The sequence below is a fragment of the Pezoporus flaviventris genome, unplaced genomic scaffold (genome assembly GCF_033815535.1).
Source record: "Pezoporus flaviventris isolate CSIRO_AGI_PZ_B2104156 unplaced genomic scaffold, CSIRO_AGI_Pfla_v1 ptg000063l, whole genome shotgun sequence".
Classification (NCBI taxonomy): domain Eukaryota; kingdom Metazoa; phylum Chordata; class Aves; order Psittaciformes; family Psittacidae; genus Pezoporus; species Pezoporus flaviventris.
Window position 1 is genome coordinate 10,619,243 of NW_026892611.1, and position 18,004 is coordinate 10,637,246.

At 43.1% G+C, this 18,004-nt stretch overlaps 1 protein-coding gene across 2 annotated transcripts; it reads right to left on the reverse strand.

Annotated features, from left to right (window-relative positions):
• Positions 1 to 2,390: 2,390 nt before the first annotated feature.
• DHX40 (DEAH-box helicase 40) lies at positions 2,391 to 16,986 on the reverse strand. Of its 2 annotated transcripts, none has more exons than XM_061470564.1 (17): positions 16,842 to 16,986; positions 16,032 to 16,177; positions 15,582 to 15,701; positions 14,151 to 14,381; positions 13,901 to 13,967; positions 13,196 to 13,327; positions 11,727 to 11,826; positions 11,192 to 11,278; positions 10,519 to 10,701; positions 9,878 to 9,958; positions 9,024 to 9,181; positions 6,760 to 6,874; positions 6,364 to 6,472; positions 5,952 to 6,046; positions 5,340 to 5,409; positions 4,709 to 4,937; positions 2,391 to 2,887 (listed from the first exon to the last, which is right to left on the reverse strand). In XM_061470564.1, exons 1-17 carry the CDS (start codon positions 16,978 to 16,980, stop codon positions 2,751 to 2,753), a joined length of 2,199 nt encoding a protein of 732 aa, XP_061326548.1. In that variant the 5' UTR covers positions 16,981 to 16,986; the 3' UTR covers positions 2,391 to 2,750. The 2 variants fall into 2 exon arrangements, with proteins under 2 accessions (XP_061326548.1, XP_061326547.1); XM_061470563.1 differs by having other exon boundaries at positions 2,391 to 2,890.
• Positions 16,987 to 18,004: the final 1,018 nt, after the last annotated feature.

The following is an 18,004-nucleotide window of genomic DNA, read 5'->3' on the forward strand; positions in this document are numbered from 1 at the left end:
GTGACTCGCACGCCGCGGGACCAATGGGAGCGGCGGAAGGATCCGCCACCGGAAGGGACTACTTGTGCACGCGCCGCCCCGCCCCCCGCGGCCTTTTTTTTTTTTTTTTTTTTGCCACATCATGCGACCGGGGTGAGTTACGTCACTTCCGCTCCGCGAGTCTCGCGCCGGCAGGTCACGTGGCGGGGGACAGCGCGGCCGGGCAAGGTGACTCGCCCGGGAAGGGGAGGGGAGGAAGGACCGCGGTTACCATGGAGACGGGCGGGACCGGCCCGGCCCGGCCCTTCCCCTCCCGGCCCCCTCCGCTCCATGGGCTGCTGCTGTCGCGCCGCACCCAGCACCCCTCGGGGGTTGGGGGTGATGAGTTCCGTGCCCTGCACTACAACTCTTATTTAGAAGAGAAAACAGCAAGCGTAAGCCGGCACCGACCTTCCCTAGGGCTGCTGCAGGCCCTGGAACCCAAGGATGGATGGCCTGAAAGACTTCATCATGAACACGTACAGTACTGTAACGAAACTCAAAGCTTTCCCCCTGTGTTTACCCTGCACTGTTACTCCAGCCCATGGAAGGATTCTGCTCAAGGACTGCAGCATTCCAAGCTTTACCAAGGGACTGCATGTGCTAGAAGGCACGGCCACCCCAGCAGAGCTCACCAGGCTCTGCTTATTTTGCAATCTCATGGTTATTTCCTCAGACCATTTTTGCTTTGCCTGAATTCACAATTTCAGAGCCTCTGAGCAGCCTTGGAAGGGGGAGGGTAACCTCCCTCCAGATTAAGTAAAAAAAAACCAAACCCAAACATACCAAACCCAACCAAAAATTAGGATCTGCCAAGAGATGCAGAGCCCCAAGCAAGAGTGGGCATTCCAGCTCCTGAAGTCAGATACCGTGTGGAGTGCGGATGCCATCTGACTTGCTAGGGGCTACACCACTGCAAATATAAATCAAACAGCAAAATTCAGACTATGGGTTTAGTCACAGAAAAGAGCTGGCTTCTGAAATGCTGAGCCCAAGCAATAGCATGAAAGAACAAACCCCTTTTCCATCTGAACCTGGATAAACAGCCTGACGGAAGAGGAATTGTAAACATGCCACTTCCTACAGAGACTGATCGCAACCAGGAATAATTGATTCACACATCCCCTTAGGAAACAGAAGGGCATTAACCTCCCTGCTGCTTCTACGCTCTGAAACATGGAGCAGCCGCTGGCATTGCTGTTTGCTTCTCCCATGGCCGTTGACAATTGCGGTGTTGCTCAAGTTGAGCCTCTTAGCTGACAGCAGCACTTGACCCTGCAGGGAACTGGCAGTAAACGCTGCAGCCTCTCCAGCTCTTGGAGTTGTGAATCACACCTTCTTCCCGAGGTTTGGCAAGTACACAGACCAGCCTCAGCTTTTTCATTTTAATAGGTACAACCACAGATAGAAGAACAATTACCAGATCTACCTTCCTTGTGAAGAATAATATCATATATTCCCCAGAAGAGAATCTCAAGGTGGTTCTAGAGTTTATGATCAGCTACAGCCTGCACAGTACAGAGGTGGAATGCTTAATGTTTTACACCAAATGCTAAGGCTTAGTTACAACTTCAGCAGTGTAAGCTAGTTACCTGAAAAGCAATTAAAGGTGACAAACAGTGTGCACAAATGAGGCATGAAAAATGACAGTAAGTTTTTCCAGTTTTTTTTAACCTCTTATATAAAATGTGAATTAGTACAAATGGAAAAATAGCAAGACAAGCTCCACACCAGAGCACTGGAACATTTTAAGATTAAGGTGACCTCTTTACTGAGGAGGAAACAAATTTTATGATGACAAAGCAACACAACTCTTTGTTTTTTATATACCTGAATTGAGGAATAAAGCTAGTATTTCCCTGGGTATTTTCTACACATTTGAAAACAGACATTCTACACATCTTCAGACCAAAATGCATTCGTTTTAAAAATAGCAGTCATCAAATTCATAAAAACAGCCTACTGGGCAGCAGGCCTGCAGGACCTAGTACTGGATTGACTGCTGAGTACTGGATTGACTGCTGGGTTGTTGTGGGTTTTTTTGCCAAATGGAAAACACACAGTGCTAAGTCATCCCTGACAAAAATTATGCATTGTTAGCAAGAATGTGAAAACATCTACAAAAAGTACTTTGCATTCAAAGACACCTTCACCCAGAAGCATCACTGTACATGGTACAGCACAATACAGAGCAGGACCAACACTGTCTGCAAGAGAGAACATTGGTGGCAAATGTCCTTTTGAATTTAGATCCCGATAGTTCTGTCATTAAAAGAGCACTTCATACACTGCTCAGGAAAATGTGTAGAGCATGAAGACTGTATAGCCACAATCATACAAAGTAAAATGGATAAAAGTGGCAGTTCCATTCCTTAAACCTTTAAGAAAATTTTATTATTAACAGCAACGAGACCACCAAGACCTTTCTAAGTCAATTAAATGCTACAGAACTGGCCCCATACTAAGTACCACGTCTTCATTCCCATTGAGGGGATGGGCACTTGAGGCCACTAACTTGTTGCCAGTGACATGTAGCAACAAAATTCACCTTGGTAATTTTTCCTTGCTGGATGCAGCAAAGGAAGATTGTGTTTTATGCTTCGGTACTCAAACTTACCACAAAGCAGAAGCTTTCCTTCGTTCTGGTTAGACATTTTGCATTATGCAAACGTACCCAGAACAACTGCACCAAACTGCTTCTCCTCCTAGTGGGAGCAGAGAAACCACAACTATTACCCCATTTCTTTCAATGGGCCACTTAAACCCTGGGCTTTTTGCTGCTTTCTCTCAAGGTAGCGAGCTCGGGCATCTGATATTGACTGATCATCATTCCTTCTCTCCATCTTCTTTACAGAGTTGTCCGTGACTCCTTCTGGAGGGAGAAAAAGAGAGAGAAATACACTCTTCTGTGTCAAAGTAAACCCCAGCATTACAGTTCCTACTATTTGTAAAATACCCAAGCCCTCCAGCAGAATCTCCTATGTTTTTCAAGTCCCAGTCAGTCATTTGAATGAATTCCAGAGAGGACAGACTGTAACTCAGTGGGAAAGGGAAAAAAGTGAAAAATAAAATAAAATCATTCCTTAATTCCCATGGCAATTTGTATCTGGGCTCATCTCATCCCCAAACAGATCTCTTGCTTTCTATTGAAAGAAATACAATGCATCTTGTGTCCTGTGCACCTGTTTCTCCTCTAAATTACATATCTCAGGCTGATGTTTAGGCAGGAGAAAGACGGCACGATCTGTATAAATTTCCAGAGGTAGGAAAAAGGGAGAGGATAACATACAGATAAAGGAGTGGGAAAGGCCAATACTCCAGATCACACACCATTAGAAACACGCTCCCCCTGAGCTGAGACCTTGGGAGTGCTTCTCCCAGAAGAAAAGCAGGAAATATTTTCAGTTAAAATTTACAATAATAATAATACTAAAAAAATCATTCAAAGACTCTGAGTGCATAAATATTGTGTGAATGAAGCAGTCACTGCAGCCTGTTCCCAAGGCTCTGGAGCTGGGCACCATATTCTTCAATATGAGGAAGAAGCTTTAATCGTCATTCATTATTGGAGTATTTGTAATTATTCTGTCTTGGAGTCAAATAATAATTCAGCTCATGCTACAGCCCTTCCTTCCATTGGGCACTAATGAAGCCTTTGGCAGCTATTCAGCCACCTATCTATAACAAAGCTCCCAGAAATACAACATCTGTAAAGTCAATACTAAGCTCAAATTAATTTACAATTGCCTGATGAAGTGAAAAAGTTAAGGGGGACAAAAAGAACAAACCTCAGCTCCTTGGGCTTTATCAAAATACATGAGGCTCCTCTGCATTATCCAATACTACAAATATACTCTCCAGAAAAATTATAAACAAATCCAATTCATGTTTTTAGCATTTCAAATAGTTGTTTGATACAATAATGCAGGAGAGAAAGAGACAGTGAGCTGAGCATAGGAGTCTACATTTTTTGTATTGTTAAGAAAACAAGAGAATTTCTACAGTCAGTGCCTGTACTGTACAATAAATCAATGTTTTGAAAGGGTCATCTCAGGAGTAAGGGGGCCCTTTGAATACTTGGCTGCCTGGTGAAACCTGCTGACAGAGGAATTCAAAGAATGTCAAGCAGCCACATCAGTTAGCAGGCATCAGTTTTAATTAAAACTGACTATCTAAACATATGGCATTAAGTTCCTTGTCAGAATGAGACATTCACCAAAATGTAACACTTTTCTCCATGTTTTTTGTTTGGTGGGGGTTTGGGGTTGTTTGTTTTTTTTTAATTCCTGCCACCACCCCATAGCCCTTAGAACTTCTCTCTCTCAGGACCGTATTATTTTGGGTATCTATGGCTAGATACCCTTCACAAACTTAAATAACAGTCACACTCAAAATGCTTTTATTCAACTCTGTGTTAAGTTCTGCTCCTGTCAGCTACAGTAAACCAGAAGAAGGGGGGAGCATGATAAGAACCAGTAAGCAAACACCACTACATCCTGCACTGCAGAGGCAGGGAAATAAGGATTGCAGAGCTGTAGTAAGACATGAAAACAGCTAGATCTACACGTATCAAATATGTTAAGCACATCCAGATTAATACTGAATGCATTTAGTTGCATAATATACACACACGTCCAAAACAACCCTGGAAACTATACATGCCATAGCTATGGAGTAGTAGTGCGCTTACCATACTGCCTCTTAAGGTCCTCCTTATTTTTCCACTTGGTTATTTCCTCTTCAGTTACTTCTTCCCGTGCCACACTGCTCAGTTCATACGCATCAATCTGATGCAATCTGGGCAACAAGTCTTTGACCCATTCATAGCGAATAGGACATACTGTCCGGACGTAGATTTTGGATGTCACTGTGACATCATGGAAGATGATCCACTCAAGGAGAGTCTCCTGGTTGTACAGCTGAAAAATAAAAAGATTATTTCAGAACTGGTAAAAGAATCTTTATTTCTAAAGCATCCTCCACTGGAATATCTTCCAATGCAGACACAAAAATGAGAGAAAGCTGATGTTACCTTAAACGTTCAGATAGGGAAATTAAGGCATATAGACTTCCTTAAAATTGCTCAGGAATTCCAAAGAGCCAGAGAAAAAACTTCAGCATATGTCACACTCGTTTCATAAGCCAAACATTTACTAAATTTGAAGAAGTGAGGCTTTTCCCCACTCTCAAGATGAACACTGATGCTTCTCCTGGCCGTAAGTCAGGACAAACCAAACAGAAGAGCAAGTGTTTGCAGGGACCAGCCTCTTAATCCTTTTATAGAGCCTTTGCCATTTTATTAACAAACTTTGGTAACTTACTGTAGATGAAGGATGGATATACACTACGCTGCCATGTCCATCCATTGTGCAGAATGTCTTGGCTGCAGATCTGAAAGGTTTGGGGAAAAAAAAAAAAAAATTAAAAATGATGAAACATGATTAGACAGCAGCACTACACTAAACTAAGCAAATCAGCAGCAGTATAGAAGAAAATACTCAAATATATAGCAAAGAAAGATCCTTCCAGAATTAAACTGCAAAAAAAAAAAAAAAAAAAGGAAATAAAATATAACTAATTTACTGCAGAAACATTGCAACATAATGCAATAATAAACAGGGCTTGTGATTGAGACTGGAATTGACAGCCATGATAACTGGAGATTTCCAAGACCTTTAGTTTCATATCTGGAACTACTCATCACCTTGCAAGCTCATTTCACAGACAGAAAAAACTACTGTTCCAAGAATGTAATGAGAATGAAAAGCAGTGTACTCACCAGGCATCTAGCCCTGTGCAGAAACACCACCTTCAGCTGCAATTGCTGCTTTTAACATCACACAGCCTTACTGTTCAGTTTCAATATGCAGGTACACCTTTAAAGAATATGTGTAATATCTTTCCCACTCAATTCTGCAAACTTCATCACTTACCTCCTAGCTACATTGATAAAGTATCCTGCACATAGACATCTTCTTAGTATTTCAGTTTTGGAACCTTCAAATGTCTCTTTAGGGAAGTCTGGCAGCTATGTAAACAGAAGATGTGAATTAGGATCTTTCCTAAAAAAAAGTGGCTATACTCCTTCCACCCCATGGATTTTAAACTTTGGATTTCTCACCATACAGAAACCACATAGAAAGGAGAAAAACCCTCTTCTTGCTTGTTACCAGCATCATATCTGCTAGTTACAGAAGCTATAAGAAGGATGCTCTAATAAATATTTAAGTGGATTAGTTTCTACTGGAGAAAGACAGCAACCATCTGGCAAAGGCTCAGTAGTCCAGTACATGTCTCAAATATAAACTTAGATAACTCAGTGATATTAAAAAAATCAATTTTTACCTGTTTCAGTTTACTGATTATTTCCCGAAGCTGTTTTTCCACACTAAAAGCAGATTTTAAAGCTCTCCAATGGATCCAGTATTTCTGGCACCAAGCTGAAGGAGACTTGCTGAGAACAGAAATACTTGTATTATAAAGAAGCCCTTTGTCAGCTGCAGGCAGAAAGTTGCCTCTATTTTTGTTATGGTCTTACAAAGAAGGCAACTTACACAGCCAGCTACTTTGTTTGTTTAAATAATAAGTGTCTTGACAGAACTTACAGATCACAATAACAAACAAATCTGCAATTAGGTATGAGTACATACACATGCATGTATAAAATATATCTAAAAACCATCAGCAGCTGGGAGTAATGAGCAATGCATAAACCACCTAATGTAAGGAATCATGTTATACCTTGCTTTGCACTGTTCAAAAATATTTAAGAGGGTTGCAAAGTCATTGCATCCTCCCACTTGTGAGGAAAGTTCCTGGTGTTGAAGCTCAGCCTCCTTTTGTTTCTGAGGATCACCTAAGGAAATAAGTTACATCTCATGTTAGCAAAGTAATTTTTATTTATCACCCCTACTTAATTTTCTATTAGCACTCTTCCAAAGTGTGTTTGACAGCCTTGGCTCTTTTCATGTTATTTTCTAATCTGTCTCTCCTCTGCAGCTGCATTTACTGTTTTTCCTCCTTCTACTACTACTGAACAAGAACAGGTATATGCTAATAAATCTGTGATTAATTTCATCACTCAGCACTAGAGATGAAGAATTCCAGTCTCCTAGAAAGAAACATTCTATTCATTTCTCTCTTACAATCAATTCAGATGTTGACATGGAAGTATGTCAGAGCAGTGACCTGAAACAAACAGCTCACAGGGGTCAAGTGAAAGTTTTGTCCTGAGAGAAAAACAAGACCGTTGAAACCACCCCATCAAAGCACAGTCTGATCTATTTGTCCTCGTACTCAAGTGACACAGTAATGGAAATCTTAAGTAAATAAGAGACTATTAAAAATGCAATCTGTGAATTTAGTGGGAATTTACCTTCACTAAATACTGGGAATGTACCAGGCAAAAGCAACATTTCCAAAGTGTTACTTCAAGATTTAAATACCCAAAGAATTTTGTCTCCAGAACAACCCATTCCTCTTAGCAGAGAGGGATATGGCTGCAGAGGTAAACGCATCCTTTGCTGCTCTCCTGCAGACAATGCCAGAAGTTTATGGGTATCAAAAATAACACCAACAAATTAAGAAAGCCTTTTCATATACATAGTGCACATGAGCAAGTGCCTTCAGGATGGGAGTCTCTGCGTCTGTGTCCTAATGTACGGGGTTGCTGGAGAGTAACGAGCATGCTGTGTGTTAGCTAGCTGAACAGATAACAAGGGCATACTGCCAGATGGAGGATGGGAAAGCAAATGCACATTTGTGGGAATGGCAAAGACCCCCGAGCAGAATCCAGGCTATCAGTACTGTCAGCAGTGTCTTTAGCTATTGCACTAATGGGCACAGTTAATAGACTACAGAGATAACTGGAAAAAAGCCAATGAACGACTAGAAAGGACAAAGGTCTCCCAGAAATGCTATGCTACCTATAAAGACTGTATGTAGCACATTGAAGGGGAAAGAGGGAGGCAGACGGTAAGGGAAAGAAGGTAGGAAGGAGGAAACAGGAGAGTGAGTTTAGTGCTAGTGAGAGGTGCTAGCTTGGAACCACAGCAGAATTACATTTTCCATCTAGAAAAACACTGAAAATTGAGTCAGTGTTGAGCCTCTCACAGTAACTTCACAGGTTTATTTGGTTAAACAGAGTTATTGAACAGAGAAGTCAATTCAGAGGCAGCAATCCCATTTGTTAAGAACATTAATCAGTCCCTGTTGTCTGTACTTAGACCAACAGCAAACCATCTGCTGTAGTGCAGTTTGGATTTCTGGAGGTGTTTGGTGGGGTTTTGGGGTGGTTTTTTTTTGGTGGGGTTTTTTTTTGGTTGTATTTTTTTGTGGGTTTTCTTTTTCTTTCCCTCCTGTGACACAGTTCCCCCCCTTACAACCTCTCAGCAATCCATTCACCCATATGCTGCTTTACAGCTCACAGCCTTAAGACAAATACAACTCAATTCCATGCTATTTTGAAGTCACTGGAACAGCTGTTGTCCAGTTCCTAGTGTCCAATGTGCCCTGACTCCAAGACTACAGAAAGCTATAAAAGCATTCGAGCAAAGTACCATTATGTGTTTGTCCTAATCTTACCATTCTTCTCTACAGACCTGCTACAATGTACTGTGGGAGACAAGGTACTGCACTTGAGGACACTTCCTCACACTGTAACGTAAGTGTTTTTTAAAGAATTCATTTAATGTCTCTCACCAGTGTCGGGCCCAGCTGAAACACACTTGCTCCTTGGCAGCAGTATCCTTACACTGAAGTAAAGGCTTGTGCTACCATTGTTCAAAATACAGAATCAGTACCTGCTTTATAACCTTGAGATACACCTATAAGATACTGTGGCCTCACAAACTATTAGCACCAAAAACTACCAAGGGCGAAGCTGCAGGTCTCCCAGTGAAGCATGTGTGCTGCCTGACGATTGCCTGGTGGGACAGAGATGTCCCTGTCCAAGCAGAATTCCCCTCTCTAACCAAAGCTGTGCTTTGGGATAAGGGGCTTCCTACCTGGACGAATAAAGACATTTTCCACAGACAACATGGCTGCTATGGGAAGCAGCAGGTCTTCACAGTCAAGAGAAGCAGCTTTTATGACAGCACAGGTCAGGTTGGGAGGGAGGGGAAACTGCACCAGGAATTCACCCAGTCTTGTCACGTGGCCTCTCCTTATCCCAGGAAAAAAAAAAAAAAAAGATTCAAATACCAAATTGAACAAAACTGTGTTTAAACATAAATCAGAACATGCACACACAATGCCAGCCACCATATACTGATAAAGAGCACGAAAGAAGCATTTCCCTCTGGACTGTTGCAACACCACAGTCTGTGTGTGCCCAGGTAGGTGCTGGAGACATGAAGCAAATGTCACTAGCAGAAGAATGTTTCACCTTTCTCCAGCTTCCTTATACCTGCTCCATGGCAGGCAAACCCAGCTCTATGAGTTTACCAGATGCTTAAGATTAAGAGGGGTTTAGTTTATTAAAGAATTCCTGGAAGCTTAGGATAAGATCTCACTTCCTGTCCTGTGCTCTTGGATGGGCTTCACAGCTATTGCCTAAGTACCTTCATCACAACAGTCTGGGATCTGCTGTCAAGAACTACAGCACACAGAGCTGAGATAATTTGTCTGAGGTCACTCAGGAACTCCAGGACAATGTAGAGAAATTATTCTGTACCTCCCAAGTCCTAAGCCAGACTCTAACCCTAATTTTACAGGCAGTATATTAAAACAGAGTTGTTAACTTCCTGGTCTAATAAGGAAACATATTCTACTGCTGGGGGAAGTACTTTAACCCACACGAACAACTCCCTAACACCAGTTAAACCATTAAATTCTTGTAGAGACTACACCCCTTTTTTACCTGTCAATAGCATCACACTGGTAAAGTTCTTTGAGAGCTTCTAAAATATGCCTTTCTTCAGGACAGTCCAAATAGGGAAATCTATAGTAAAAAGTTAAGATTAAAAAACAGAAAATAAAAAAATCTCACTGTTCAGACTCAGAAAAGCTTTGTTAGTTTTCATATTTCTTAAAATATTGTTCTAAACTTCCAGTACAGGTTTGTGACCCAAGTGCACATGAGCATCTTCAGCATATGGGCATGTAACTACATGTACAGCCTCAAGCTAAAGAATTACCATGACAAATCCCAGCATGGCACTTGCAAAGATGAACTGAATTCTCTGCATGTGTATGATTCTAAAATTAGACACTTCCACAGAGATGAAGCTTTTGGGATATAAAACATGGCTATTTTAAAGGAACACTATTAACTACTTAATTTTGGAGAGAAGGAGCTAGTTTTAGCAGAACCTCAAACTGAACTGGGGCTCAGGATCCAATCTGGCACTAATGACTGGGGAGAACAGCAGAAAAGCTGATTGTATCCAAGTGCCACAGCTGGCCAGAGACAATCCTGCCTCCTGCCAACAGGCTGTTGGAGCCTGTGCTGCCTTGCTGCTGACAGGAAGAAAATGTTAATCCCCCCTCCATGGAGGTTACCTTATGACATCATGCACAGAAAGGCACTTCAAGGTCAGGATGACAGATGTCAGACTGGTTCTCTTGATCTCTGGCACAGTGTGGTCAGGCATGCACTGCTCCCAGAATTCTTTGCTGTACAGCCGATAGCTCTTTCCAGATGATGTCCTGCCAGCTCGGCCAGCTCGTTGCTTTGCTTCGCTCCTTCCAAACAGAAAAGCAGGGGAAAAAAAACAAACTCTTGATCCCTTCCATTATTATCCAAAGCAGCACACTGTAACTATGATAAATTAATAGCAATTTCTATACTTGTAGATGGAAGATATATTACACTGTGCAGCAACTGAGAACTCCAGCTATACAAGAACTAGCAGCATGAAGAAGCGCTTCTGTACAAGGGAAGATTTTTTTTTAAGCTTCTCTGAATCAGACTGTTGTATTCAGCAAAGAGAGGATAACGTGTGAGCCACTGTTCAGACTACAGTCAATGCATTGTCAATTCCTTCTTACTGCGTGTAACTTACAGAAAGTTTTGTGTCCTGAACCACTTTCTGCTTAGCAGCAAACAAGAAGGCTTTAAATTATGGAGCCTCAAAGCCACCCTACACCCCTTTTTTATTAAAGATCATCCAACACACTGTATTGTCAGAGCAACGCCGAGAAGCACCAAACACGTGACCTTTTTAAAACTCACTTTGAAATGGGAACCACCTCCAGTATGTCCAAGCCAACTCGGGGGTTATGATTCAGCTGCTTCACAAATCCACTATCTACTATGTATCTGAAAAAGATTCATACTCTGTCAGAGGAACAAACAACAGAGGTCTCAGGAGACAGACAGGCAACTGCCACATGTATGTAATCAAAGCGAGAGAACACATTTACCCTACAACTGCTGCAAACAGGTCACTGCACTTTGCTGTTCAGCTGCAGCCCTGCAATGGTTCAGTCTACAGGATGTTACAAATAATACCTCCCAGCACCCAAGGAGACTATGTTCATTTAAAGGAGCTGAGATTTGGTTTCATATTAGGGTCCAACAAAATTAGTCATCTGTAAGACTACATAATACTATCAAGGGTTTTATTATTCAGTACGTAAACAAAAAAAGGTAACAGGTAATCATTGGGCAGGTGTAGTAGTGGAAGGAATTCAGACACGTCTTTTCAAATTTAGTAGAACTTCCTAAATTCCCTGTTACAGCTTTTAGGAAGAACAGGAAACAGTACCTGACTCCTTCAATCGTCAGAGATGTTGCAGCAATGTTTGTCGATACCACACATTTTCTAATGGCTCTGGGAGCTGGCAAAAATATTGTTTTCTGTTGATCTAAAATGACAGTTGGTCAGTCAAAGAATGCTGTGTTACAATGTGCTGATTTCAAATCGTATCTCTAACGCTGCGCAAACTCAAATGCTTAGTGAAAGTCAGTTGAATGAAATCAGAAATGAATCACATAACATTCTAAAATACAGATTTGGCTCTACTTTAGCACATACCAGAAATCAAAGAATATCTTCTTTACTGCTTGCAAAATCAAGATTTTGAGATCAAAAAAGGCCAACCCTCCTGGATATTTCCTAACCCAGAACTAGGAAAAACAAACAAGATGGTCTTAATAGAATCTTCACAAAGGATTTGAAAGTTTTTAACAATCAAAGCAAGTGAAGGTGAAGATTCAGTTAAACGCTCCATGTTTCCAGCAAGTCTTACTTTAACATGTAACAAAGCTGCATGTGCAGTTTCTATTAATACATTTGCCTTTCCAAAGAACAAAAAAGGGGAAGTGGAAATTCAGCTTTCCCCTGAAATTTTCTCACTCACAATACTTGAAAAATATAAAAAACTCTTTAATTAAAAACTTCTCTTGTGCATCTAAACATATTCAAATACAACAGCCTCTTAGAAACTGCCACTAAATAAGCAAGCAAAATACCACTCTCAGTCAGGAATCCAACACCTATCATGGAGTAAGGAAGAAGCTCTACCTTTCTTTTATGCAACTTTTCATTTTGCTCATTCAAGAAGGTAAAAGTTTTGCTCCCTCTCTGCTGATCATTACCAGTTTTTTCCTCACAGCAGTACTTCCACATGGAAACTGTTGTCCTGCTCTTTTGAACACTTATTCAACCTCTTGGCATTCTACATACCACACCCTCACATTTAACCACCACACTAAAGTTCATCTGAAAACACAGTGTCTGTGTTCAGTAAAGGTCAAAAGGCCTTTTAACTTTTTGAAACCAACTGTGGTATTGCTGCCAAATAAAACAGACTCATTCTGATAACCCGTACTTTCTTGTATTGTGTGACACGCAACTACTTCTATCTTCCCTCACAGGTCTACTCTCATCACAAAAAACCTACTGGTAATATAATATGTTTTCCATATAAAATAAAAAGTGCCTAAATAAGACATCTGAAGTTTTAGTTACACAATATCCCCTTTCTAAGCTGGAGTCCTCAATGCCATGAATTTTATCTGCAGGATTCTGTGCCAGTACACAGAAGGCTAAAGTTTGATAAGTTTATGAACATGACAAAAAAAACCCATAGAGCTACAGTATTGTAACAAATGGGTTAATGAATGCCATTTTTTTCCAATTACAAAACAAATGCTTGATTAGGATACTATTTATAACAACGCTTGCAGTTAACATTTATGGATATCAAGTTCCATATGATGTCATGCACTGACCTGTTGACATTGACCCATATAACGGTAAGATAAGCAGGCCTTCAATAGATCGATCATGTACTTCATATCGGTAATCAATAGATTCTGCTTTCTTGAAAAGTAAGTCACAAGCTCTTTCTATCTCAATTTGACCTAAAAAAACATACAAGAGCATGAAAACACCTTATGTAGCTGCAACTCTGCCTTCCTAGTTTGCAGCATCTTGAAACAAGATTGTTTTGCCAATGTTACAAGAATCATCAATACAATTACAAGAAGGAAGGACTATTTGTGAGAGTTAGATAAGGAGGTGACATCCAGTCTTACCATAGTACCTCTCACCAAGGCTTTTCCTTAAAAGATGAATGACTAAGTGCCTGGCCCATACACTGATGTAGGGCTTTGCAGCTAAAGAAATTTTCCCTTCCTGAATTAGCAAGAAAATAAGATAGACAACATGGACAACACAGAGTAAATTTGGCATAGGAAGAAAGGATTTTTAAGCTAATGTCTTCTTATCTGATCTCATAGACAGGGATATACCTAAACGTACTCTGAAAACTGTCACTTCACAGGACTCTGTGTGCCAATCTGCCACTTTCCCTTCTCTGCTTACTGCTCTGCGACAAATTAGACAGTAATTGGAAAGACTGCCTTTTTGGTTTTTGCTGGCAGTGTCATGCTTCACTCGGAAAAGCCATCAGTTGTTGAAAGAAAAAATCTCACCTGTCAGAAAAACCAAGATATCACCTTCTGGTTCATTTAAGTGGATATCCAATGTCACTTTTACAGCCTGAAACAACAAATAAGTCAGTAACAGCTGGAATCTCACTCTAAAACTCGTAGAACTAATTCATCCCTATACCTGCAGAGATGCTAAAAACACAGCAATACAGCAGCTAATTCTTGTGGTCTTTCACATATGATAACCACACCAGAAGAACACAACACAGAAACAAAGTAAACCAGGCCAGACCTCTGTAACATACGCCTGGCTGCCAGTGTTCCGGGGGCTGAGCAGGTTGCAGAATATCGACTTGACAGGATAACTTCTTCCTGGAATATGAAGCACTGAACAGTGTCCAAAGAACTCAGAGAGCTTGTCTACCTCCAGGGTGGCTGACATCACCACCACCTTCATTGCCATCTTCCTGTCTGGTGGTTTCTTCTGTAGAAATAGTTTCTTCAGCAAACCAAATAAAATATTCTGACAGAAAACCAGAAATAACTTCTATTAGTGCCCCAGTTTACTAAGAAGTGCCTGATGAACTTGGAAAGGACTGATTTTATCCTGCTAGTATAGTGAACACAGAAAATCACATTTGCAGGGCCTAAGTGATATGCATACATGCACGTCCCCTGGCTGGCTTGTAAGCACACAAATTGGTTTCTAGAATATAATGATTTTTTGTCAGCTCTCCTCACTGCCTATAACCACAGTGAGTGCAACTTAAAATCCTTTGGTTTTCATTTTTGTACTGTCACACTCAAGCCATTTGCAAGCAGTTACCTAAGACCCATTTAAAAAAGTCATCACCTCTGTCCAGCATACGTTACCTGACTGAATGTGCACCCTCCTTTGCTGTACTATTTATTGTTATGACTTCAGCAAGTCTGTTTTACTCTGCAGTGCTCTGGATTAAAAATCTTAGAAACAGGTGAAGGAGCAGAAACTTCTTACATCACCCTAGCTCAATTACTTGCAATACTCTCAGATGCTTGAGGGCAGAACTGGGATTCAGAAAGCATTTTCCTTTTTTCCCAGCTGGACTGGCAGATTATCTGCTGAACTGGTAGGCTGTTTTGACGCACAACATAATCTATTGAGGACTGAGTGACTTGAGTCTCACTTCACTTGCCACAGAAGGGTTAGAGTGACATTTGATAGCTTTTGGTACTTAGGTCAGTCTAGATACTTCCGTGAACCCAAAAGCCTTAATCTCTTTGCACAGGCACATACACACCCTAAGGAACATTAGGCCTTACAGTGACAGAGATGTTTTAGGGGTTTGGTAGTTTGTGTGTGGCTTGGGGTGTTTTATATTAGGATTCTAGAAAATTTGCATTCATTGTGCTGGCTTCAAATTCCTGGAAATTCGGGGAAAGTATCCAACAGTCAACCAAGTTTTAACTGCTTTCAAATGCAACAACAGCTACAATTCCAACAGGATTACATGACACATCTTATTTGCAGATTATGCAGCATGTCATAAACAGAGAACACAGCAGCAATTCCATGGTCTTAGGACAGCAAAGTTTAAAGCACATCCATGTGAAGTCAGTCAAGGTCCTTTCCAACCCAAACTGTTCTGTGATTCCGTGACTGTGCAGAAGTGAAAGAAGGGTATAAAGAGACCCGAGTAAAAGAGAAAGTAACCCAAAAAGACAGATATAAGGTGACACTCACAGTGCTGAGGCTCCGCTCATGGGCTTCATCCAAAATGATGATACTGTACTTGCTAAGAAGGGGGTCTACCAGTATTTGCCTCAGTAAGCAGCCATCTGTCATATACTTGATGGCAGTATCCTGAAAGGTTTAATTAGACATTAGCTGTTATCCTGAATTTTTACTTCCAAGCAAGCACTTCTACAAAGATCACATACTTGTCCACAACATACATCAAGATCACAGGTGCTTGGAAATGTTTTACTTGTAATGTGTTCAAAAAAATTAAATCAAATGAGTTATATGATATATATAACTGCAGCTTTCCCATAGTTTGGACAGACAGCTTCTCAAGCCTGAGACCTTCTGTGTGCAAAGCCCCAGGAGAGGCAATAGGGCTGTACCACTCCATACCTATGCCACAGCCACTGACCCCACCATGACAACAGGGCCAGGAACACAGAGCCCTACCGTGCTGGTGCAGTCATCGAAGCGGACCTGGTACCCAACGACACTGCCCAGTGAACAGCCCATCTCCTCGGCCACCCGCTGCGCCACTGAGATGGTGGCAACGCGCCGGGGCTGGGTGACACCAATGGCTCCATGCTTGGCAAGGCCTACAGGAGAAACGGGGAGAACACGGACACTGAGTAGTGCCACTCAGTCTGTTTATACACAAGCACCAACATAATACATATATGGCCTGAGTTTCTTTGTTTAAAGGGTTTAATCAATCATAGAATCCCAGACGGGTTTGGGTTGGAAGGGACCCCAAAGCTCATCCAGCTCCAACGCCTGCCACGGGCAGGGACCCCTTCCACTAGAGCAGCTTGCTCCAGGCCCCTGTGTCCAACCTGGCCTTGAACACTGCCAGGGATGGGGTAGCCACAGCTTCTCTGGGCACCCTGTGCCAGCGCCTCAGCACCCTCACAGGGAAGAGCTTCGGCCTAAGAGCTCATTTCAGGCTCCCCTCTGGCAGGTTAAAGCCATTCCCCTTGGCCTATCCCTACAGGCCCTTGTCCCAAGCCCCTCTCCAGGTGTCTTGGAGGCCCTTTAGGCACTGGAGCTGCTCTAAGATCTCCCCTTCAGGAGCCTTCTCTTGTCCAGGCTGAACAACCCCAATCACGTCACCTCCCGTCACCACAGCCCCGGGCAGAGGCCGCGCCCCCACGATGTGACAGCCGCGTTATCCGCGGCTACCTGCGCCCATTCCCACGTCTCGGGGCCGAGGCCGCAGAGCCGACGGGGCTCTTAAGGGCTTCCCCTCTCGGCGGCCGTTACCTGCCTCGAAGAGGTACTTGGGCAGCTGCGTGCTCTTGCCGCTGCCCGTCTCTCCGGTGACGATGAGGAAGGGCTGCTCCTTCACGGCCTCCACCAGTGCCCGGCGGTACCTGCAGATGGGCAAGCTGGCTCCCGCCATGGAAGCCGCGGCCCCCGCGTCCGGTACAACGCAACCCGCACCCCCCGACCCGGAAACACACCCGGAAGCTGCTCCGGCGCGCACGTAATGACATCACTGTTGACGCAGCAGCATGCTGCCTCCTCCTTAAGCCCCGCCCCACGAAGCCACGCCCCTCAACGGGCCGCGCCTCCTGCTCCGGGCCGGGGCGGGCAGCCGGTGACCCGCGCTCTCGGCCGAAATCGTTGTGTTTTCCCCCAAATCTGCTGCGGTTTTTCACAGTGGGAATTGCTCCTTCCTGAGGGACGTTGCCCATGCAAGGAAGCCAGAGGCACCTTTCCTCTGGGCTGCCTCTGGCTCGCCCAAGCCCAGCGCCTCGGCACCTCCCGGCCTGGTGCAGTTGAACTGCGGTGTAAAATCACAGAACCCCAGACTGGTTTGGGTTGGAAGGGACCTTAAAGCTCACCCAGCTCCAACCCCTGCCACGGGCAGGGACACCTTCCATAGAGCAGCTTGCTCCAAGACCCTGTGTCCAACCTGGCCTTGAACACTGCCAGGGATGGGGCGGCCACAGCTTCTCTGGGCACCCTGTGCCGGAGCCTCAGCACCCTCACAGGGAAGAGCTGCCTTACATTTAACCTGCACTCCCCCTCACCATCGACAGGGTGTGGGGAAGAGACATGATGAAGGGAAAACAGCTCATTAAAACGACAAGTCTCTGTGATTTACCACACTGAGGATGCTTGTTTCTGCTGCCTGAGGCCAGACCAAAGGCCACAGCTCTCTAGCAATGTCTGTGAGCTCACAAAAGGCCTGAAGGTGGCAAGCGATGTACATTGAACTTAACACCAGCCTGCAGTGCAGCTGCCCAGCTTGTGCCTAGCTGGGAAATCCCTGTTCCTGCTCCAGCACAGTGTTTGCACTGTGTCTTGTCTCTATGTCATAACGTTTGTTTCCTTACGAACCCTGTGTCTGTTGATGTTTCACACTCAGGCTATGTATCAATGACAAGAATCACACAGTGAATTTGTCATCATACCGTGAC